The following is a 24,171-nucleotide window of genomic DNA, read 5'->3' as shown; positions in this document are numbered from 1 at the left end:
GGGACCCCCCCAACCCATTGGCAGGCAGGTTCTTCGCCACTGAACCATCCATGTCTCCCAAAGATAGGAGACACCATTAAATTCTGACTACAGTTAACACGAGTGCTAGCATCTGCTGGTGGATTGGATATGAGGTGTCGGAGAAAGAAAAGAATCCAGGATGATTCTGAAGCAGCTGGAAAGACAGTTGTCATGAGCTGGGTTCCATGAGAAGCAAGTGGGAGCAGAAGAACTTGACAGAAGGAGGAACGCTCAGCCTGGGGTACGTGAGTCTGCGGTGACTATCAGATAGCCACATGGAGACGTTGAGGGGTCAGCTGGATATCTGAGCCTAGAATTGCCAAGAGGTCGGGCTAGAAATAAATGTGGAAGTTGTTTGAGTGTAGACGGCACTAGAGTTCAGAGAGTGGGAGCGATCTCCTATGGCCTATCGACGGAGGCCAGTGGACTGAGCCTGGGTCACTAGAGAGGTTGAGGAGGTAGAAGGGGGGTCAGGGAGGTCGAAGGAAAGTGAACGAAGAGATCACGAAGGCCTGGAAACCCAGGGCAGAAAGAGTTCAACAAGCAGGGAGTAGTTTAGGGATCGAACCACGTCCCCTGCAGTGGAAGCACAGAGTCCCAACCACTAGGCCACCAGGGAAGTCCTACGGAGGGAGTGGTTTGCGGTTTGTTTATAAACAATCGTGTGTGTATATGTGTGTGTCATGTATGCACACGTGTGTAGTGGAGGACGGGAGACCAGCTCGTGCACCCTAAATGTTCATAAACAGAAACTGTCAGATGGATCGCTGCTGAATCTGGGCGGGTGGGAGTTCATGTTATCATTCTCCATACTCGTGTATCAGTGTGAAGTTTTCCCTTAAAAAGAAGGAATGGAACAAAGGAGGGAGAGAGACTGGAATGCTGATGGCACCGACAGGTCCGTTAGGAGCGGATGGGCCCGTCCTGGCCGTGGGGCTGGGGACGAGACACACCTCGGCAGGGAGGAGAGTCTACGGCCGTGGGTCCGAGAGAGGTGGGGCGGAGAGCGGCGAGCAAGTACCATCGCCTCCTCCGGGGATTCTGTGGCAAAGGGGACCCGAGAAGTGGTCGCTAGTGGGAAGGAGATCGAGGGGCCAGACGTGGGTGGGGGGAGGAGAGTTCAGGATGGAGTGATTACAGCCATATTTCCTGCCACTGTCCTGCACAAAAGCTCTAGACACACTCCCGGAAAGCATCCTTCCCCCACATTCTCTGCTCACAACCCCAGCCCATTCGTCCCACCCACCCACCCAAGCCTGGACCAGCTCCCTTCTCTGGCATCATCCTGATTGTACGTGATGTGTCCGGGTGTAGTTTCCACCCACAGGCAGAGTTTTTAAGAATTCACTACGGGAGTTTTGGCTGTATGTGCAGCTGGAGTCTCGGCAGTCCTCAGCTTTAGTGTCTGAGCACACTGCGTGTTTATGCTGTAGATTCAAACTACGCAACACTCCCCTGACAGCCTTCAGCGGGAAAGCAGAGCTTCTGCACAAACGGGGAAGTTTCTTATTCCTTTAGATCCTGGAAGACAGCATTCGATAGTAGCAAGGAGAGCATCTTCCACTTGCCTTTCTCACTCTAAAGACAGGGCTAGAAGCACGGTTCACGCTAAGGGATCTGGACTGGCAATTTATTTTTGAAACTAACTGAAAAGCCTCTGCTGTTACCCAAGAACTTCTCTTTGAAAACATCAGAAGTTGGGCGGGAGCAGGTGGGTGGGGAGAGGAGCCTTCTAGTTTCAGATGTGGCAAGCTCCGTGAAACCACACTGAAGAATGAGACGTGATGACAAACGCCGCTTCGCTCACACCTCCCTCAGAGTGCATCACAGCGAGGAGACCAGGGCACCAGCTCGCAGGATTCTTCCTGCTGGGAAGTTGCCCTCAGACGTATTCCTTTTCAGTGCAAAAGGCAAGAGCAGACAAGACACTTCTAATCAGGATTCAATACAAGATGCCTCAGAGATGGACTGTGGAGAAACTTGAAGAAACAAGAGGTGTGATCAATGTTTCTGTGATGGGGAGAAGGCTAGAGGGACAATGTTTTTGTTCCTACACAGCGAAACTGAGGGAGGGGAGAGGAAACACAACTTGTTTGTTTTTTTAACTGGGTTGTAAATTGATTTTCAATGCTGTGTTAGCTTCAACTGAATCACTGTGCTATACACTTGAAACTAACACAACTTTGTCTATAAACATGTATCCTTCTACAAATTCTTTCCCCTTATGGATTATTACTAAATACTGAGCATAGGCCTCTGTGCTATACCAAACACGTGCCGGGTCTCAGCAGCACGAGCCGAGAGGCGTGCGAACCTCGGGCCCCTGATTACTTCCTGCCCGGGCGCGCTGTTGCCAAGCCCTGGGTTATGTATGACCGAGTCCCCCCGCTCACGAAGCCCAGGGGAAACCATCACAGCACACGGTGATGGTCAAGAGACCACCCACGGAGGGAAGGCCTCCCTGATCCCCGAAGTAAGGGAGCCTGGGGCTCTCTGACAGAAAGCACCACGAGCAGCGGTTCCTGGCTGGAGAGAGGTGGACTGCTGAGTCAGCCAGGAGCCGCACCACGGTGAGACCCAAACCTGGACACACAGGCGGAGGCCAGGCCACAGAGGGCCTGTGATGCCAGGAGCTCTGCCTGGGGAGGAATAAGTCAAAAGATCATTCTGGCGGCAGCGATCCAAAGGGAAAATAGACCACGTGCCAGCTTCAAAGTTGTGAAAGTTGGTGACTCTTATTGGTGTGATGTGCTGTCAAAGCCAAGTCTGTTTTTCTGTTATATTCAGCTATGCTTATTTTTCTACCTCCAAGAGGTAAGGGTGTTGTTCTATTTGAGCATTTTTGAACATTCAGACAATTTCCTTGTTCACCTATGCAGCTTAGATCACAAGAGCACAATGTAATCAATCATGGTGATGTAAGCGGATGGTAGTTACTATGAAAATGACCTTCAGCTATGGAACTGGGACGGCTTCTTCCCCTGCAGTTACAAGCCCCTGCCTGGAATCTCACTGATGCAACAGTTCCCAACACTGGTCTATGAGAGAGTTTCCACCAGTTTGCGGTTAAAGGTAGAGGAATGGACAGTGTGGTGAGATGTAAAACAAACTCTGTTCTATGTAATTACATGTCTTTTCTCTGAAATTATGTCCCACTTCCTTTTTGGGAATTAAGATTCCCTTTACTTGATGAAACAACAGTTTTTTTGTTTTTTTGTAAACATCCTTTCATGGCAAAACAACTGGCAACACCAGGTCTACGCAGTGACTTTTTGGGAATGTGAAATTGTCCTAGAAGCCTGGGAGGCCCAGCGGTCACCTGAGAGCCGAGTCTGGAGAGAGGACTGGCAGTCTGGGCTGATCACGGCTGGTACTGACCTGCCAAAGGGTCAGAGCTGACGGCAGGCTCCGTGACAGTCAGAAAACACGGCCCGGTGTGTGACTTAATCACTTATTTCCTCTTAGTTGCATCTTTGGGATTAAGCATCTTAATGAGGATTATTAAACTCCTTTTCATGGCCTCTGTGTCACTCACATTTAAACACAGTTTCATTTAAATGTGACTTAGTAAGCTCCTAAAAATGGATTTACTTTCCTGCTCCCAACTTCATCTTACTTTGGAGAGTTCCCTCGTAACCTATGACCTGTTCACACCGGAGAAACAACTTAACCAGTCTGGGACCCTGGCCGGAACGCAGCCCTCCCCACATGAGCGGTGCCAGGGCCTTTCAGCGAGGACTCAGGACACGGAGCCGGGAGAGCTGCCGCCCACGGGTCGCACGTCGGACACCACTGAGCGACTGAACAACAAACTCAGGGAGGAGGCCAGAGGCCTACGTGTGCTTCTCAGCTGACAACTCACTAGCTACGTAACCTTGGCTCAAAGCTTTCTCAGCCGCAAAAGGAAGTTGAGACGGTGTCTCCCTGAACAAAGTGGTTGTGTTTGGGGTTTGGTGAATATTCCACAAGGGCGATATGGCTATTATCGTGAATACAGGATATTCACAAAACACTGGCTTTTGCACAAGAATCACATCAGACCTGAAAAGGTGGCCCACTCTTGGCACTTGATGGATGGGGATGGGAAGAAACGAGTCCTAGAGTGGACAGAAATCCAACAGGAGGCCGCGCCTGGACCTGGCCTCTGGGTCCAGGCCAAGGTGGTCTCTGACACATTAGTTTTTCCTACCTGCAAGCATCTGATTCGTAATTTTCAAGTTTCTTGGTTTCTCAGGAAGAAAAATAGAGCATTTTCCAAGTTTTTATGCTAATCTCAAGAATGCAACAAAACTAAGTGGATGTTGAGGGGCATGGTTGGCAGGATCTGATAAAAGCAATAAAAGGGACACAAAAGCATCACCAGTAAAACAAAGTAGATACACTTTGTTATCTTAAATCAGTAGTTTTATTACGATATGCACGGACACACATTAGAGAAGGAATGTCCTGACATTTTCTGAGCATTTCACGGAAAGCAAATGTAACCAGCCAGGCAGTCCAGTCTTCCACATCTTTTCCAAATACAAAGCAAAATCTTTTTATCTGTGATAACAAAGGAAAGTAAAGTTTTCTTATTCTTGTCTACAAAACTTCAGTGTCAGAAAACAGTTATTAGGAAGTGGGCTGAGACAGGAAGTACTTCCTTCATGACGTCCCAAATCGTGCCTCCAGACTTCCACCCCGACGATTTTCTGGATGACTTTTTATGACACTATGGATGGCAATGTGTTCAGGGGCTAAATGGGATCTACTTACTATACGTCACTACAACTGAAAGGGAAAGATAAATTAAGAAAATTAAGTCCTGGAAAATGCACAAAGGCAAAGAGAAAATATCTGGGTATACTGAAGATGAGATGCTCTTTCCATGTAGCTCATTTAAAAGGTTACAATTACCATAAACATTTTAACTCCATTAAAGATCGCTGACAAAGGCTTGCTCTCTCATCAACAAAAGACTTCTGCCTTTACATGGGCTTCGAAGAAAGCGTCACACCTTGTGAAAAGAGCCACTAATCCTGGGGACGCAGCTGTCAGACCATCAGGAGTCGCACAGGCTTTTCAGATCCGTTTTGTGCAGGACACCATGAAACCTTGACCAATCTCTACCTTTCAATGGCTGCAGCAGCAATCAGATGTTTTTATCCCTGCAGCACTCAAATACACAAAAGTGCTCTAGGAAAGAAACACTAAAATGACATTTTGAATGAATTCACATTACGTAACTTGGGAACAATAAAGCGAGAAGGCCAAGCATGACTCTAGCATTTCATACAGAAAACCACCGCAGGAGAAAACTCTGTTTAAGAACATTAAAACTCGAATGAGTAGAAATACACTTTTGGTTAATCTGTGCTGTTTCATATAGGAATCCCATCAGATATTCAATCTACTAGGTGACTCGTTTGGATTTTCGTGTCTCACTGTCTTAGTAGAAGAATATACACTGCTGCCTATACTCACATATATATGCATTTACATATGTAAAATTCAGATCATGAACATTTGTTTTAAATACACATACTTAAAACCTGTACCCTAAAAATAAATACATTGGCCTCTAGTAAGCCAATTCTCAAGAGTTCCTTGACAAACCAATCAGGACACAGTTTCTCAACAATGGCATGTGACAAATTGGCCACTCTTTAAATCCATTATCTATCAGTAAATGTGTTAAAATTCAGATGTACAACCGAAATAGCATTCCCAGAATAGAAGATGAGAGAAAATTCTGGCTTTGAAAATAAATGTCTTGGCTTCCTTCATGTTTAGTTCCTACAGATGTCTAGTCTTTGCCTCTGCATTTATCTAGCAGTGGGAGAGCATTTTCCAGTGACAGCGTGCTCTTCCACTGACATTACCTTCTAATCAAAGGAGTCAGCCGGTTTCCTTTGCGGTCTTGTACGAAAGAACTGATACAACATTGTGTATGTATCTGATATCACTCCCATCATCACAGTGAGCTGCTGTTTTTAACGTAATTTACAATGCGCTGATACCACCCAGGTGAGGGAGAAGTAGCCCTGGCGTTGAAAAAAAGTCTCCCAGAAGAACAACACACAGAGGCCTGGGTGTGTATCTCTATGTTCTATGAAGTGACTCAAGACCACGGCCGGAGTGAACAGACTGGCTGTCTGTCTGATACTGTAGTTCAAACAACAGAGAGAGATGAAAAGACTCGATATACTTCCTTCAGAAAGGATGACAATCACAAAATGGAGCTTTACTTTTTTACTTTTACAGTTCCAAAACAATTTCTTAAAATGATATAAGCCAGACCAAGTTGTTTAATACAGTACAATATTTAACAACCTTGTCATTTGGTTTTGAATACAAGAGTTTCAGAGATGTACGAAATCCATGATAAATAATAGCAAGAATGTTTAATGCCACTGCCTAAATGTTTTAAAAGGAAAACCTATCATAGTTGAAATACAACTTCTAAAAAAGACAATGTTCTATGCACTCACAGTTCCAGATTGCTAACTTTATAAATTAAAGCAAAAGTTATCCATATATAAACAAGGCCTCTTTTTCATTGATTTTGATCTCGTTTAAACCTTTAGATATTTCAGTCTTCAGATTCCACAAGGTAAGGCTGAGTTTACCAGATATAAATAAGACGTTTAAGTCCATGATGTACTGTAGCAGTGAGGAAACAAAAACATCAAATATTTACAGACTGGCTACAATACTTCTCCTTAAAAAAAAAAAAAAGTCAAATGTGTATCAACATCAAGCCACACTCTTTGTTTCATTTTTAAATTTCTCTGGTTGCAAAAAATGGGACAAGAGCATTTTTTCTCACTCATCTTTCCTCTCAGTCCTGAAGTCAGAGGCAGGTCTTTAGGTCAAAGGTCTTTTGGGAGGTGGTGGAGGCATGAGCTCTGTGTCTGGGTCCGGGTGATGCTTTCGCTTCTGCCCTTGAGAAGGTGCTGCACGTCTGTCAATGAACTCGAAGAGCATCTCCTTGGTGACAGGGTTGGAGATACTGCTGCATACAGCTGTGGAAAAAGGGAGACACGCGTCTCGTGTGAGGCTTCACGAAGGGAGCTGACTCGCCCCAGGGAGATGGGGCGGGAGAGGTTTCCATCCCAACAGGCTGGAACGCTCCGCCGTGCCGACGTGGGCGACTCGCTGCCAATTAAGCTGTGCTCCCCTCTCTCCCACCCTGAAACGAGGCGTTGCTGGTAGCTATACTTCTCCTTTTTCGGCAGAGCCATGTGGCTTGTGGGATCTTAGTTCCCAGACCAGGGATCTACCCCACGCCCCCTGCGTTGGAAGCACTGGACCCCCAGGGAAGTCCCTCTGGTGGTTACTCTTTACTATTAATTCTAGAACAAAATGTTTAAGTTGTGGGGTTTAAGCCTGTCTTCACCGCAGTTTTCGATCCTTCCAAACAGTCTGCATTGCACATGGATCTCGCGCAGTGCATCACACTACAGTCCATGATCACACAGGTTCTAAAGAAAACACACCCTGTGTCCCTCAACCTCCCTCCCTCTCAGAGACCAGTGCACTTGTCACGTGTGTAACAGCACACGGAGGCTTCGCTGGAGCTGGGAAAGCATGCTTTCCTTTATTTTAGTGACTTGTTTGAAGTAAGGTATTATAACAAAATGACTGTTAAATAAAGCACCTTTTCTTATGTGATCAAAACTGTATTTACCTACTTGGTTTTAGGAAAAAAGACAAGGGCTTAATTACTCCTCTTTTTTGAAATTAACTCATCCTGTCTGAACACAAACAGTTCCAACAAGAATCTTCTGAATATACAAAAGTAACTTTTAAGCTGCAAAACTCAAACTGGCAATTTCTTTATTATCTCTTAAGCTTATCAAACCACCATCAACACCTTCACTGACTGAGCACTCTTAAAGTTCACAATCCCATTAACCTTTAATCTTGGTTTGTTTTTTTTCTCCCAATTCCACTGAAAGCTCAATCCAGAGTTGCCTGAAAAAGTAGTTTACCTTATAGAAATAATTAATGCATGCTGCTCCTCATGAAACAAGCTTACTACTCTGAATTCCCAAAGCAATCACACTGTACCCAGAGCATATCCTGAAGATAGCATACCAAATTTTCCATTTTTTTTTTTAAGCTTTTCATTGACTTTGTTCTCCATTGTTTGAAAAGCTATTTTAGGAGCTGGAAATTACATTTTCCCCTGCTAATTCTGTCTTTTACCATCTGGCAAACGATGGTGTTTAGTGTTGTGAACAGATCTGCAATTACCATGGGTTTTGTTGTGGTTGTTGTTCAACAAATTCATCTTGTCCACAGCTCACCTTCCTGCCCTTTAAGCTGCTCCCCCGGGCGCCTGGCAGTAGCCCACAGGCTGAAGGAGGGGTGGAATCACAGGGCACAGACCTGCCGCAAGCCCTCGTGGGTCTGGATGCCCTTCTCCCCTCTGAGCTGACCGTGAAAGAGGTTAGTTCTAACACCTTACCTCTTCTGGGGGGTTTCATGTACCATCCACTGGGAGGCTGTCATACTCACCCAAGGCAGTGTTGTAGGCATTAGGAAAACTTTTATCTGTTCTCTGTCTCATAAAGACCCAGCTGTTGTTCTCAAATTTGCATTCTATAATTTTGTTGTCATACTGTTTTAGCTCTTTTGTCACCTGTTTTAAAAGAGAATTGAGGAAAATATTTTAAGTCACTTGACAGGCTTCTTGCCTCCGTTACATGACAGACGCATAAGGGGACGCCAAAAACACCTCGGCGGCTCATCACACGGACTTCTGTGTCATATGAAGCATCTACTCAAGCCCAAGGATGTGGTACTCACTCCCCTGTACATTTGCTGATTAATCTGACATCTTATCATCAGTAGTGAAAACGGCTGTCAATATATAGCAGTTAAAGGAAGCTATGCAAAAACCAGCCGCTCCTGGGCCAGATGCAAACATGTTAACCATGGGGCTGGTGCCTTCAATACTGTCTGTGTCCCTCTGGCTTTCAGAAACTGAGTATCTGCAAAGGTTTCAAAACCTTTCAGGAAGGTCCTGCCACCTAAATTCCTGCCTCAGAACCTAAGAAATCCTTTTTACTGGTTATGATAAAAAGTTACACCCAGAGAGCAGACACTGGGGTCTGATTCAGGCAATGTGCATCCTAAATATTTTGCTTTTCAAGGAGTGATAATTAACCAAAAAGCTCATCCTTAGGCTGTTTATTTACCCTTTTCATCTCCAAAATGGTATGAATTTAGAGATGGAGCTGCTTTTGATATTAGCTGGTGGGTGGTTTTGGCTACTTCACCTCAGATGATTGAATATGGATTACAACTTACTCTATCAAAGCTAACAAGTATCCATGGCAACTGTAGAACCTTTTAAAAGATATTTCATCGAGCTGTGAGTATGGTTTTCATAAATAGGAATCTAAGCTTATCTTTGCAGTTTTCAAATCAAATGCCAGTCATAGTAATATTTTAATTCTGTCCTCATCTTCTCCAGCTAACAGCTTTTCCTCACAATACGGAAGATTGCAATCAGTTAACTTCATTAGCATTATCTGAAATGCTCTCCTTTTTCTATCCACGTATTCGCTACCACCTAGGAATATGAAGGGAAGCAAATTTTTAAAAGATGCTGTCAATTCACAGATTTCGCAGCGCATGCCTTCAAAAAACTTTCAAACTGTAGTCCTTTTCTCTCCCTGAGCATTGCAGCTGATTGGACTGGCGCTTTCAATAAATCTCAGTGTGCTGGAACCAGACCTGCCCAAGAAAGTGATGTTCTACTTAGTAAACTTGATCATTTATTTTCAAATATTCATTATTCTAATCTCAACTCCCCTCCCTCCCTTCCGAGGGATCTACCTTCTTTTATTTTTGATACATGATCTATATCCAACCCAGGCAGCTTACTCAGGTACAGGAACCACTTACACTGCACCAGAAGTTGGGTCTAACAAGTAGGTTGCTAAACCTTTCAGATTCTTCATCTTCTAGCTTCTTAAATGGGCAATGGCATTTCGAAGGCAGCGGGATGCTGGGGCAATAATAAACGAAAGTGCCCAACACACGGCAGCCCACCAGTAAAATTCTTAATTGAATATAAAGTCAGGAAATGAAACATCACTTGTAAACTTAAAAAAAAGCAAGCTAAGCAAATTCACTAAAGAAACCAAGATGACATGAAAAGACACGCTCTGAGAGCACTTGTCAGGAGAACCGCATCACAGACGCCTTCATGAGGACGGCTTCTCACCGATGTGCAGTCTGCACGCTTACTCACTGCTGATCACAGTGCATCTTTACCAAATAGCTTACCGTTCTTATGTTGCTAGTATCAGGTTTGCTATAAATTATGTGTTGCTCAATCTGACTATAGTAGTTGGGCTGTATTATTAAGTATCTGTTTGTATCTGTCCACATTAACACTCTGGGAAACAGGGCTTTCCAGAAAATGCAGGCACTTGCCACTACGCCAACCTAAATGTATGTCCATGTTCAAAGCCACTACATAGTTTTCCATTCACCACACCAAAAATAACCCCCAAATAGACGCTCTGTACTCATTTGGTCAAGTAGTAAAATATATCTAACTGATAAACACCATACATCCCATATGTGTACAAAGACAGTTTTCACTAATGGTCAGATCAGAAGAATGATTGGCATACAGGGAAAGAGTTTAATTTTAGTAACTAAATTCTAATTTGTTACTATGACAATAATCATCCTCAGCCAATCACACCCTATTATTTACTAAAACAGGATCTGGTTAGGCCTTTTATAATCAGCTCTGCTATCCTGTTTTGAGTTAATGAGAGGTTGCAAGTGATAAGAATAAAATATTTATAAATCAAGATTTCACATCTGTACCCATAATTACATTGGATTAATGAGATTTATTGGGGTTTTTCTGGGGGGGGAGAAAATACAGTGTATTTTATATTGAAGAAAATAATTTTTTTTCTTTCTTCTTGTCCATCTGCTTGAGTACTACACTTTTGATACCATTTAAGTCTAGCAATAATTGGGTGTTAAGAGATAGTCAGATGAAACCAGATCTAGTACCTCTGAAGATTTCAGATTGGCAGTCAATGGAACAAAGGGCCCAAGACAGAAGACAGAACCACAGCTGTTCTTCTCTGTATTTTTTTCTTTTTTTAAAGATGCAACATAGTTTAATCTCAAAAACATTGTGCTGAGTAAAAAGAGCCTGACACAAAGGAATATATACTATGTGACTCCTTTATACAAATTTCAAGAACAGACAAAACTAATCTAAACCAATATAAATAAGAATAATGGTTGCCTGGAGTACAGATCCAAGTGGTAAGGGGATTGACAGCATAATAGTAGCATGCAGGAAATTTTAAGTGTGTTGGAAATGTTCTAGAGCATCATTAGGGTAGATGTTATACAGATGAATCTATTTTTTCAAAACTCATCAAATTGTTTAGCAACATTTACGCCTTGTATTGCATGTAAATTACACCTCTATTTTTTAACAGAATACTTTTTGTAACCTAAATGCTGGCCATGGTACCAAGTCATAAAAGGTGAACCGTTGGTGTTGGCTGAACCAACCTGCACAAAGCAGGCAGATGACGTTCTGTGTCTATTGGTGGAGCGCAAGCCTTTAAAATTTACTATCCCTGCTCTGTGAGAGCTGTTTTGTTATCAAGAGCTCATCTTTCTTTTCTAGAGAAACTACAAAGGGGAGAGGGATTTCTCTGAACTAATTTGCTCTAGAGACACTACAAAATAACAAATATCCTTAGATTGAGAAGACACCAGTAAGCTGGGTTTTAACTTTTAATTCTGAAATAATTTTAGATCTACAGAAAAGTTGTAAAGATTATATCAAGAGTTCCAGGATCCCCATCACCCTGCTTCTTCTAATGTTCATGTTTTGTATATCACAGAACAGTTATCAACTCTGAGAGGTTAACAATGATACAACACAATCAGCTAAACTCGATTCAGACTTCATCAGTTTTTCCACTGTCTTTCTCCGCTCCAGGATCCGACCCAAGAAACTGCACTGTACTTAGTTGTCACGTCTGCTGAGCCTCTTCTGACCTATGACAGCTTCTCAGACCTTTCCTGACACAGTGAAGACTGCTCAGCTCAGTTCAGTCGCTCAGCTGTGTCCAACTCTGTGACCCCATGGACCGCAGCACGTGGGGGCTCCCTGTCCATCCCCAACTCCCGGAGTCCATGCAGCAGGCCAGGCCTCCCTGTCCATCCCCAACTCCCAGAGTCCACGCAGCACGCAGGCCTCCCTGTCCATCACCAGCTCCCAGAGTCCACGCAGCATGCAGGCCTCCCTGTCCATCACCAGCTCCCAGAGTCCACGCAGCACGCAGGCCTCCCTGTCCATCACCAACTCCCAGAGTCCACGCAGCATGCAGGCCTCCCTGTCCATCACCAGCTCCCGGAGTCCACGCAGCACGCAGGCCTCCCTGTCCATCACCAGCTCCCAGAGTCCACGCAGCACGCAGGCCTCCCTGTCCATCACCAACTCCCGGAGCCCACCCAAACCCATGTCCATCGAGTCGGTGATGCCATCAAACCATCTCATCCTCTGTCGTCCCCTTCTCCTTCTGCCCTCAATCTTTCCCAGCATCAGGGTCTTTTCCAATGAGTCAGCTCTCTGCATCAGGTGGCCAAAGTACTGGAGTTTCAGCTTCAGCATCAGTCCTTCCAATGAACACCCAGGACTGATCTCCTGTGGGATGGACTGGTTGGATCTCCTTGCAGTCCAAGGGACTCTCAAGACTACTAGTCAGATATTTTGTAGAATGTTCCTCAGTTTGGGATTTTCTGATGCTTTCTCATGATCAGACTGAGGTTATAAATTCTGGGATAGAATGCCAGAGAGATGACGTACCCTTCTCATTACATAATATCTAGGCGATAGATAAGATCTTGGGTTTCCCAAGAGGTGCAGTAGTAAAAAATCCGCCCGCCAACGCAGGAGATGCAAGAGATGCAGGTTTGATCCCTGGGTTGGGAAGATCCCCTGGAGTAGGAAATAGCAACCCACTCTAGCATTCTTTGCCTGGAAAATTCCATGGATGGAGCAGTCTGGCGGGTTATAGTCCATGGGGTCACAATATATATTGATTCCTTACTGGTGATGTAAACCCTGATCACTTGGTGAAAAAGGTACCAGACAGGCTTCTTTACTGTTAAGCTAGCATACTCTGTTAGTTATGAGGCACTATGTCTAGCCCTGATCAAAGATAAGGGAATTCAGCCTCTTGCTTGAAGGAAGGGTATCTAAGAATTTGTGGACATTTATTAAAAGCATCACAGAAATCAATACACTTCCTGGGAGAGAGACTTTGAGGCTATACAAATATCCCTTTTCTTCTTAAAAGTTTCACTCATTAATTGTAGCATTCATCCATGAATCCTGCCTATGGCAATTATTACTGTGGTATTCTAACGAAATTTTCTACTTTCTCCATTCCTTATACGTTTATTATCTGGGTGTCTTCTGTAAGGAAGATTTGCTCTTTTCCCTCATTTATTTATTTGCTTATTTGTATCAATAGGAACTCATGGATATTTATTTTATTTTTTGGCTTATCATAAACTATTTTCACTTCATTTTTGCTCAGATTATTCTGGTTTCGGCTATTGGAAACTCTGCCAAGCTGGCTGCTGTGTCCATTTAACTTGCTTCCACTTTTACTTACTTACATAGTTTCAGTGTTTAGTCCCTGGCAACACAAGATACCACTCCAGTCTTATCTTTTATTTTCTTTGCCTCAGCTCTAGAGTTAGCCATGAATCAGTCAGCTCTAAAGTCATCCTCTACCAGGATTTTATAAGGAAAAACTTACTCTTCAGTAGTCCAGACTATGCTAAGAAAGTATTAACACACACCACTTGGTTTGGTCAGAATTTAAAATTACTGAGAAAAAGAGAGGTGGGGGAAAAGAGGAGTGAGTATGAGAGAGAAAAAGAGTAACCGTGAGACTCTAATATGAATGTGAACATATGTTTGTACTTAGACATTTCCGCCCCATCTTTTGTGAACTTCTATGGGGAGCTAAACTAAGTTGACCACTGTTTCTTTTCTGCACTTAAAATTCTACTCAAGCTCTAACTCTGTAGTGTGACAGAAGGTGAATTTTTAAAACATATTTCAAGGAGATGAACTCAAAGGTCTTATTTCCATGTATGCAACTTTGGTATCTAATACTTATGGATGAAGACAGAGAAAATAAAACAACAAAGAAATCAAAATGGAATTATAAAAGTTCCTTGTGATGTCAGAACAGGACAATCTGCTTAAATCTGAATCATCAGACAATCTTTTAGAACTGCTACTTTATAGTAGGGCCCTGATACATTACTTTTAGAAAGTGCATCCGTCTATCAGGGGAAATAAAACTCTTGACAAGTTACCCTTTCTAAAAATATGCTACACTTAGCCACTTAAAAAAAAAAGTTCCTCCATTAAAATCAATTTGTGTTTGTACTTTTATAATGAAGAACTACTGGGTAAATAACACACCTCACATTTGCTAAGTGAGAAACACAGTAACAGGAAGTCCCTCTCGCATAAACAGCAAGGCCTTCAAGCCCTCCAATCTGGAGTTCAGCTAAAGAAAGGAGCCAATAAAGGAAGCAGCTAGAACTCAGTCTCATTCATCCCACGGCAGACAAGTCCAGGGCATGAAGTTACCACTAAACAACAGATTACTACCTCTTCATAAAGTCAGAGTTAGTTACAGTTACTACTCAAAACACAATGAATCATATAAAATAGCTGGGCAGATAAAGCAGCATGTCAGCCGTGACTACTCGCAGATGCTGGAGTTAGGGACGACTTAGCTTCTTCTCTGTGCTTGGCTGTGTTGTCCAAACTTTCTGCATAATGCACGCTTAACTTTCATAATTTTTTCATGAAAAATTCCTAAAATAAACTATGTTTCATAAAAGATGGTAAACATGAGATTGTTTTTAATGTAGAAAAAAATGTCAATTAAAAAAAGAAGTAAATCAAATTATGTCACCCCCTTATCAGGGGCTTCCCATTACAGAGCACTCAATGACACAGCCCCTGTTTATCTTTCTCGCTCTCACAAATTATCTTAGAGCATCCCACAACTTTTCCTCTACCTTGTTTATCATTATCTGACTATTTGTTTAATATCTGTCCACCACAGTGGTTAGTAATTACTGTATACTTACTAGGTGCAGAGTACTTTCTAAGTGCTTTACATGGATTCATTTATTTAACCCTCACAACAACTCTAGGAAGTATCCCCCCTGTCTGTAAAGACAGGGAAGCAGAGGCAGAGAGGAGTTAAGTGATCTGATCAGAGGCTCACAGTCAGTAAGAAGCAGAGAAACACTGCATATCCCTATTAGGTTTTCATCCCAATCCCGAAGAAAGGCAATGCCGAAGAATGTTCAAACTACTGCACAATTGCACTCATCTCACATGGTAGCAAAGTAATGCTCAAAATTCTCCAAACGAGGCTTCAACAGTATGTGAACTGAGAACTTTCAGATGTTCAAGCTGGATCCAGAAAAGGCAGAGGAACCAGAGATCAAACTACCAACATCCGCAGGATCACAGAAAAAGCAAGCGAGTTCCAGAAAAACATCAATTTCTGCTTCATTCACTACACTAAAGCTCTTGACCATGTGGATCACAACAAACTGTGTAAAATTCTCCAAGAGATGGGAATACAGACCACCTGACCTGCCTCCTGAGAAATCTGTATGCAAAGTCAAGAAGCAATAGTTAGAACCAGACATGGAACAATGGACTGGTTCCAAATTGGGAAAGGAGTATGTCAAGGCTGTATATTGTCACCCTGCTTATTTATGTGAAAAGCCGGACTGGATGAAGCACAAACTGGAATCAAGATTGTAGGGAGAATTATCAATAACCTCAGATATGCAGATGACATTACCCTTATGGCAGAAAGCAAAGAGGAACTAAACAGCCTCTTGATGAAAGTGAAAGAGGAGAGTGAAAAAGCTGGCTTAAAACTCAACATTCAAAAAACGAAGATCATGGCATCTTGTCCCATCACTTCACGGCAAATAGATGGGAAAACAGTGGAAACAGTGACAGACTTTATTTTTTTGCTCCCTGGAAGAAAAGTTGTGACCAACCTAGACAGTCTATTAAAAAGCAGAGACATTACTTTGCCAACAAAGGTCTGTATAGTCAAAGTTATGGTTTTTCCAATAGTCATGTATGGATGTGAGAGTTGTACCATAAAGAAATCTGAGTGTCAAAGAAGTGATGCTTTTGAACTGTGGAGCTGGAGAAGACTCTTGAGAGTCCCTTGGACTGCAAGGAGATCCAACCAGTCCATCCTAAAGGAAATCAGTCCTGAATATTCATTGGAAGGACTGATGCTGAAGTTGAAGCTCCAATACATTGGCCACCTGACGCAAAGAGCTGACTCAATGGAAAAGACCCTGATGCTGGGAAAGATTGAAGGCAGGAGGAGAAGGGAAAGACAGAGGTTGAGATGGTTTGATGGCATCACCGACTTGATGGACATGAGTTTGAGCAAGCTCTGGGAGACAGTGATGGACAGGGAAGCCTGGTGTGCTGCAATTCATGGGGTCGCAAAGAGTTGGACACGACTGAGCAACTGAACTGATTAGGTTTTATAATCTGAGCATGAATCTAATGAGGTTTCAGATGTAGACACTGAAGCCCAGAGTATTTGAGTAACTTGTATAAGGATACAAGTTGTATCGAAATTCAAACTCTAGGCCTCTGTGAGTCAAAAGCCTGTGCCTTCCTTTCCCCTAAGAATCTAGCCTCCAGGTTGAAAATGTATTATAGGAGGCAGAGGTAGACTATACTTGTGAGAGATTTTACTTCTTGTGTAATAAACTGTAATTTAAGTAGTCATTTCCAAGGATTACATTCCACTTGGGAGAGCCTATAGGTGGGAGGCAAAGTGATGTGTGACAGACGAAGGGTGGGAGAGCATAACATGCTGGTTTGAACCAGTCACTGTGTCTATCAAGTTTCTTTTTTCTGCACTTTCCAAACGCCCGCCATGTTGACCTGCATCAGTCTCTGCTGTTTGCTATTCTGATTGCGTGAGCACGAACCACAAATCATAGCAAATTGCAGAATTTCTCAATCATTAAGAATTTACAATAGGTTAATTTTAAAATGGGCTGCACTTCACAGCTGCAAAGCTTTTGTCTGATTTCTCGACCAAATGAGAAGCCATTATTGGACTGAAGACCTTTCCATGGGCATAACCAGTCAAAGGAAAAGGTCATGTGTGCGGAACAGGCAGTTCTGCCAGGTAAGGTGAGGTAATGGTAACGGTTCACTAAACAGAGAGCCACACTCTATGGTACAACATATTGTTCTGTTTAGTACCAAACATGATGAGAATTTATAAGTAGATCATGGGTTCAGGGCATGCTTGGGATAGTAAAAATGATACAAAACCAAGGAAAGCTTTACAGGCTACTGGCATACCTCAGTTTACTGCACTTTGCTTTATTTAACTTCATAGATACTGCATCTTTTTTTTTTTTTTTAACAAAGGTTTGTAGCAACACTGTTTTGTCAGATGCTGGTTAGCATTTTTTAGCAAAGCATTTTTAAATTAAAGTATGTATATGTTTTTGGACATAATGCTATTAGTGACACTCAGTGAAAGTGAAGTCACTCAGTTGTGTCCGACTCTTTGCGACCCCATGGAATTCTCCAGGCCAGAATACTGGAGTGAGTAGCCTTTCCCTCTCCAGGGGATCCTCCCAACCTAGGGATCGAACCCACGTCTACTGCATTGCAGGGGGATTCTTTACCAGCTGAACCATAAGGCATGCCCAAGAATACTGGAGTGGGTAGCCTATCCCTTCTCCAGTGGATCTTCCTGACCCAGCAATCAAACCGGGGTCTCCTGCATTGCAAGCAGATTCTTTACCAACTGAGCTATCAGGGAAGCCTACTGAACACTTAATGGACTATAGTTTAGAGTAAACATAACTTTTATATACACTAAGCAACCAAAATATTCATGTGACTTGCTTTATTGCAGTTATTTCGGTGGTCTGGAACCAAACACCAATACCTCCAAGGTCTGCCTGGATCATTAATGTGAGGAGACTAAAATGCAATATGCATGTCTGACACTTTTTCTTACTAAATAGTTATAAGTATGATGACAGACCTAACTGAAGGTACTCGTTTTTTAAGATGTCTTTCTCACAGCCAGTGTAAATAGTGAATAAAGTATATTTGTCAGACTGAGTTTGATTAATGGTCCGTCTACTGGCAGTTAACAAACACCTAACTTAAAATCATGTTAATGGTCATTAAATGTCCATGCTTAACAAAGTTCACAATACACTGGATCTTACGTTTCAGCTAGGAAAGTCACTAAAATATCAATGCTAAATCCAATTTACTCTATTGAGTCCTCCATTTACTTTCCAAGGACTTGCTAATGATTTGGACCCAATAATGGTCATTTTTTATTCTTTATTAATGCAGGATGGTTACATATAACTTTATCTCTTCCCTCTCACCCATTTTTAAACCCAAGTATTCAACTCTGCCCTTTTTATGTGACCTCATGAGAACTGTCCTCCAGCTCAGATCAATGTAGCATGTTGCAATAAACCAAAATGCTGCCATAATGAGTAAAGATTTCCTTCCTGCTCTGCTCACCACTCAGAGAGAGAGAGAGAGAAAGGCTGACACTCTCCCCTTGGATCGTCTCCCAGAATGAACTCTCGTTCTAAGACGGCCTGGTTCGCTCTCGCAGCGCTCGCAGGCACTGAAGTCCACAGACCCGTGAGGCCTGCGAATCTCTAGCTCGGGGACACAGAACTCCTCAGTTCAGCGATAATGCTCTGTGGTGACTGGGACCCATCTAAGCAAATGAAGTTTTCCAGAATTCCGTTCTTACAAGCAGGTATCTCAAGTCAGGGCAGACTCGCACCGAGACACTCCGAGCACAGTTGCAGTAACTGTAGCTTCGCTGTGCGTGCTGCATTCTGCTTTTATGTACGCTTTCTCAACAACTGCATTTCTTCTTCTTTGAGAAAGAAATCCTGGAGCTACTGACGAACAGATTATACAAACACAGAGTGACGATATACTGCTCTGAACCCTAGAGTTCTATTTTGTACCTCTATATACCCTCTGAATGACATTCATAATGAACTTACCTAAATCTGCTTCATCAGCTCCAGGTATTGGAAATATCAGAAACCACTCAAAAGTTGAAAGTTTGAAAACAGTGAATATAAATTATCTTTATCAGTTGTCACAGTCCTTAAACACCTTCCTCAAAAAAAAAAAAAAAATCTTTGTTTCCCCCCCCTAAAAGATACTACAAATATCTTTCATAAAATTCAGTATTTTGCAGTTAATAAGAAACTTGGGAGATCATCAAATAAAACACTTATTCTGAAATATCCAAGTACTAAAGTGCATCCCGCACTATCTCTATGAATTAATTAATGCATTTTTATGAGTGTGAACAGTCATGCTTTGAGAAAGTTATAAAACCAGCAGAAAAAACAAATTCATTACTTTGGTAACTTGCACTCAAGACTAATTTAATACTCTTATCCAAGATACTACTTTTTTAAATTAATTTTTATTTGAGTATAGTTGTGGCTTCCCTGGTGGCTCAGTGGTAAAGAACCTGCCTGAAATGCAGGAGACCCGGGTTCGATCGCGGGGTCAGGAAGATCCCCTGGAAGATGGTGTGGCAACCCACTCTAGTACTCTTGCCTAGAGAATCCCATGGGCAGAAGAGCTGGCAGGCTGCAGCCCACAGGCTGGCACAGAGTTGGACATGGCTGAAGTGACTAAGTAGCAGCAGTTTCTGCAGTACAGCAACTAAGATGTTTATTTTCATTCAGAGATGTTTACTTTTAAAATTACTGACAGATTGTTTTCCTTCACGAGGAAAGGAAACGGAGAGAACAAATCATTTTTGAATACCTGACTTCGCAGTCAGCACTTTATACACATTAGTAGGAAATGACAACCCATTCCAGTAATTTTTTTTTTTAGCAATATAGGTTATTTTATTTTACATTTTATTAGCAGACAGATGGGCAGAAGAAAACAAAAATAAACCACTAAAGGGGAAGTTGAACACAGATAATCTTTTGTCTTAAGTTTAACTGAAGAAAAACATCTACAATTTCAGCTAAGAAAACTATTAAAGTCAGGTGGGTCCTGCTGGTTTCAGAAGAGTTGAAAATTTCATCTGAATCTTTGTAAATGTAAACCTTTTTAAAAATCAGGATGGGGCTGGGGTGGGGTGGAGAGTTAATTTTCCATGCAGAACTACACATTTTCCCCGTCAATCACTTACTATGTATTTTCCAAACACAAGGAAACCAGCAAATAATTACTAGGAAAGAAGAAGGGACTACAGAAAAGTCTGGCTGACAGAAAAGAACTCTGGAATGATGTGAAATGAAAGTGGGGAAGACTGTGAGAAGCAACAACAGGATGGTGATGATACACTCTGTCCACCCAGCCTCAAAACACACAGACCTGAAGAGCGTCCAGAGGCCTCTGCTAGAACCAGCAGGAACGTCACACTGTAGGGGTGTTTCTGAGCTCGTGTTTCACCCAACGGCACAGCTGTGCTCACAAGGCTGAGGCCTGAGCCTGAGCCCCCACGCGCCAAAGCAAGCACGTATCAAGGTCTCCGGAGTTTTGTGCTCTTGGGACGGAGCTCTGGAACCAGCATCTGAGTTTCACAAGTCAGTCTGAACCATCCGAACGCCCACCTCCGAGGAAATCGACACACAGCCCAGTCTCTTCTGGAACCAACTGTATGCTCAGCAGAGGCAAACCCAGCCCTCAAAGGTAAAAGCCCAAAGGGCTGAGAGGTACGGCTTCCGCCTGGCTCCCCGGCTCCCCGCCAACCCAGTACTCCCGCGGACAGAGGAGGCTGGCGGGCTGCAGTCCGCAGCGTCACAGAGTCGGACACAAGGTGGTGACTAGACACGGATCAGGAAGTCTAGCTAACTCCCTCAAGGCTGTTTGAGGTCTGGAGCTCTGCATCACACCGTCTCTTGGAAATACCTAGAAAATTCAACATGCTGGAGGAAAGGAAAATTTTACTGCTGTTCACTCCTGAACAACTAAACCAAAGAGCTAATGGAGTACACTTTGCAAGTACCATAAACTACGGGGAACAGTGGATTCCTTCAGGTCACATTAAATTTACTGTAATAGAATCTTCTAAAATAGATATGATAAAAACCACAGGCTACATGTGAGAAAAACAAGCAGAAGTGAGCAAAGGGACAAAAAGCTCGCCAGCCTCCAGCGCCGCGGGCCGGCTAACAGCAGTGTGGAGAAAAGAGGCCTGCAAACAAGGGACCGGGAGAATCTCTAAAGTGGTGGGGGAAGACGTGGAGAAGGAGACAAAGGAAGTTCTCAGTGTCCTAAGCCACATCCGTGAAATGAAGATAAAGTGCTTCTCAGCTGAGTAACATACAATAGAGAAGGATCTCAGTGATAATTAGAGCTAAATTTTCAGGAGGCTCCAGTGATTTTCTGTCATGTGATTTTCAGTCTTTTCTGTCATGACAACTGGTTTATCTACTTTTATTTTCCCACCTTGGAGGGGTGGTGTGGGATCTTTGCAAAGAATTATGCATGTATGTAAAATGCATGAAAATACTATTATGTAAAGACTTATACGTTTAGAAGGATCTGATTGCCTGATTTTGGGGAGATCAGCATTCACAACTCCTGAAGGTTACATGTGGAGCCAGACTGAAGTTCTCATTTAGTTTCCTCCCTCCTTGACTCCCACATCCCCTTAGGTGTTTGTTCTCATCTGGTCCTGATGAGGACAGTGTCAATGTCTCCTCGTGGGAATAAAGGACAAAAATCAAAATTACACAGGCAATCCACCCCTACCCCACGCACGCACACTGGTCTCTGCACAGTCACCAGTCAACCACTCTTATCAAGCCTCCAGAGAGTCTATTCTGAATAAGGTGGCTGGGGTTGCCTGCTAGGCAGGAAATTATTCTCCAGGCTGTAGCACTAAATTACCTGGAATTAAGCATGAAGATATAAGGCAGGTGGCTTTTTACCTTTCCTCTAACAGGTACCTAGCACAATCTTGGTGCTTAATAAAAATAACACATCAGGTATGTGGCACGCTCGGCAGGAACGCTTTTAAATCATAGGTTACAAGACGTCCTACAGTAGCGTGCCTCCTCTAACTCTAAGTCAGCTCAGCCCTGCGGCTGCAGAAATCACTGAGCAAGTCTCTGACAGTGCTCCTCCCACCAGTGCCTACCTGCGCCGTTGCCAACTTTTAGGCCGGGCCACCTGCCACCCTGAGTGCCCATGGCTTCCTCTGTGGTGTTTCACTGCGCCAGAAGCACACTTGCTATGAGGGTCTGCTCTGGCCAAATGACAATTCAGGAAGGATGCCTGTCTGGGGGTTTATTCGTAACTGGAACATCGGAAAGTAACAAGCTGACAACACTCCATCGCGTGCTCTGCGTGCCAGCTGCCACGGAAGAAGGGTGAACGCCTCCTGACCCTGTCTGTGCCTGGAGGCTCCAAATTACCACCACTTTAACTGTCCTGCCACCACACTTCAGGTGTTACCACTTATGTTCCATTTTTGCTTCTGAAATGTCCCAGGAACAACAGAAGCCCATTCATCTAACTGGTGCCCAAGTACAGTCATGCTCCCCCCACCATGGTGTCCAATGGACAGCCCTGTCCTCGCCTGTGCTTAGGAAAGGGGGGGTGGGGTGGGGATATAAAGTCCCGTTTCACCATTCACACAGCAGAGTCTGGAGTCTCCCCAGCAGATGAATGCTGTGTAGCCCCACTCCAAAGTCTGCTGAATACAGAGCAAACAGCTGAATTTAACCCCAAATTAACCATGAAATATGAACTCTGGGTTAAACAAGCTGGCAGCAATTTGGTAAATTAGGGAAAGTGGTAGAGTGAACTTCTGGGATTTTTTATTTTTAATATGAAAAGAAAAGTAACTCACGCTTAGTTTTACTTCTTTTTGCCCACTCCTCCATCCACCCACCCCGTTTTATTTTCCTTAAATAACTTTTTAGAAATCAAAATCCAGCAGAGAACAATTATGTTAATAATGCTGGGAAATTTGTTTGCTTTGTTAAATTGGGCTTCAAAAGCACTTCAACTTACATTTGCGATCACAAGTAATGCCTGTTCTTATATCCATTTAAAATGTTTACTCTATTACAGCTTATTATAAATGTGAGTCTCAGATGCAGCACCATGGCGGCTCATTTTTCAGGCCACAATTTTATGATAATCATATGAAATGTATTCATGTGTCAACAGCCCTGCCTAACAATGCCCCAAATGGGGTTGTTTGCAAGACTGTGTTTCCAACAGACACACAGTTCTGTGCTCCAGGACATTAAGAAACTGCTACAAGCAGAGAGCTCTCTATTTGACTATTTTAACTGAGTTTGTAACATAAACTCTTTTGCTACACTTAGCTCAGTTTAACTATTATGATCTCAGAAAACAGGTGAGCTCCAGCAAGAAAACTGATCCTAAATACCCACACATGATGGGATAAATGGGTTCAGTTACTCATATTTTATGCTTGGGGTCTCTCTCTGAGCCACCTGCAAGTGCCGAGGTGATGGACTGGAGAATTCTTCTGTCCTTTATGTTCCCCTACTGCACACAGTGATGAGAAGCTATGTGGAAGGTACTTTTTGTCACCCTGGCGTCTCATAAAGTAAGAGAACACTTATAAGACGTGCAGATCCAAGAACTGAAAACAGAAAACGGGTCTACCTTCCTCGCTTTTGTGACAAGCAGCCCATCTAACTGCCTAGTTCTAGGGGCTGCGATCTCAAGCAAGTTTTCCAACTCAGCATTTTTGAGGCTCTACTGAACAGGTACTAGGCCAAGTGCTTTTATGCTCTTTGCATGTGTGCTAAGTCACTTTAGTCGTGTCTGACTCTGTGCGATCTGCCCGCCAGGATCCTTTGTCCATGGGATTCTTCAGGCAAGAATACTGGAATGGGTTGCCATGTCCTCCTCCAGGGGATCTTCCCGACCCTGGGATTGAACCCATGTCTCTTACATCTCCTGCGAGTTCTTTACCACTAGCACCCCCTGGGAAGCCCTTTACGCTCATTATTTCATTCATAAGATGTGTCCACATG

The 24,171-nt window shown here is 43.2% G+C and overlaps 1 protein-coding gene across 2 annotated transcripts in view; it reads right to left on the bottom strand.

The window, feature by feature from the left end:
• Positions 1 to 4,403: 4,403 nt before the first annotated feature.
• RNGTT (RNA guanylyltransferase and 5'-phosphatase) overlaps positions 4,404 to 24,171 on the bottom strand; it is a 218,822-nt gene continuing 199,054 nt past the window's right edge. For both annotated transcript variants that reach the window (XM_065911584.1, XM_065911585.1), the window contains 2 exons: positions 8,524 to 8,647; positions 4,404 to 7,025 (listed from right to left, as the gene is read on the bottom strand). In XM_065911584.1, the coding sequence (XP_065767656.1) occupies positions 6,868 to 7,025; positions 8,524 to 8,647 (282 nt within the window). In that variant the 3' untranslated portion in view covers positions 4,404 to 6,867. The remainder of the gene's footprint in view (positions 7,026 to 8,523; positions 8,648 to 24,171) is intronic.

The sequence above is a fragment of the Muntiacus reevesi genome, chromosome 19 (genome assembly GCF_963930625.1).
Source record: "Muntiacus reevesi chromosome 19, mMunRee1.1, whole genome shotgun sequence".
In the NCBI taxonomy this organism is placed as follows: domain Eukaryota; kingdom Metazoa; phylum Chordata; class Mammalia; order Artiodactyla; family Cervidae; genus Muntiacus; species Muntiacus reevesi.
Note: the sequence above shows the minus strand (reverse complement) of the source record. Positions and strands in the feature narration are given on the sequence as shown.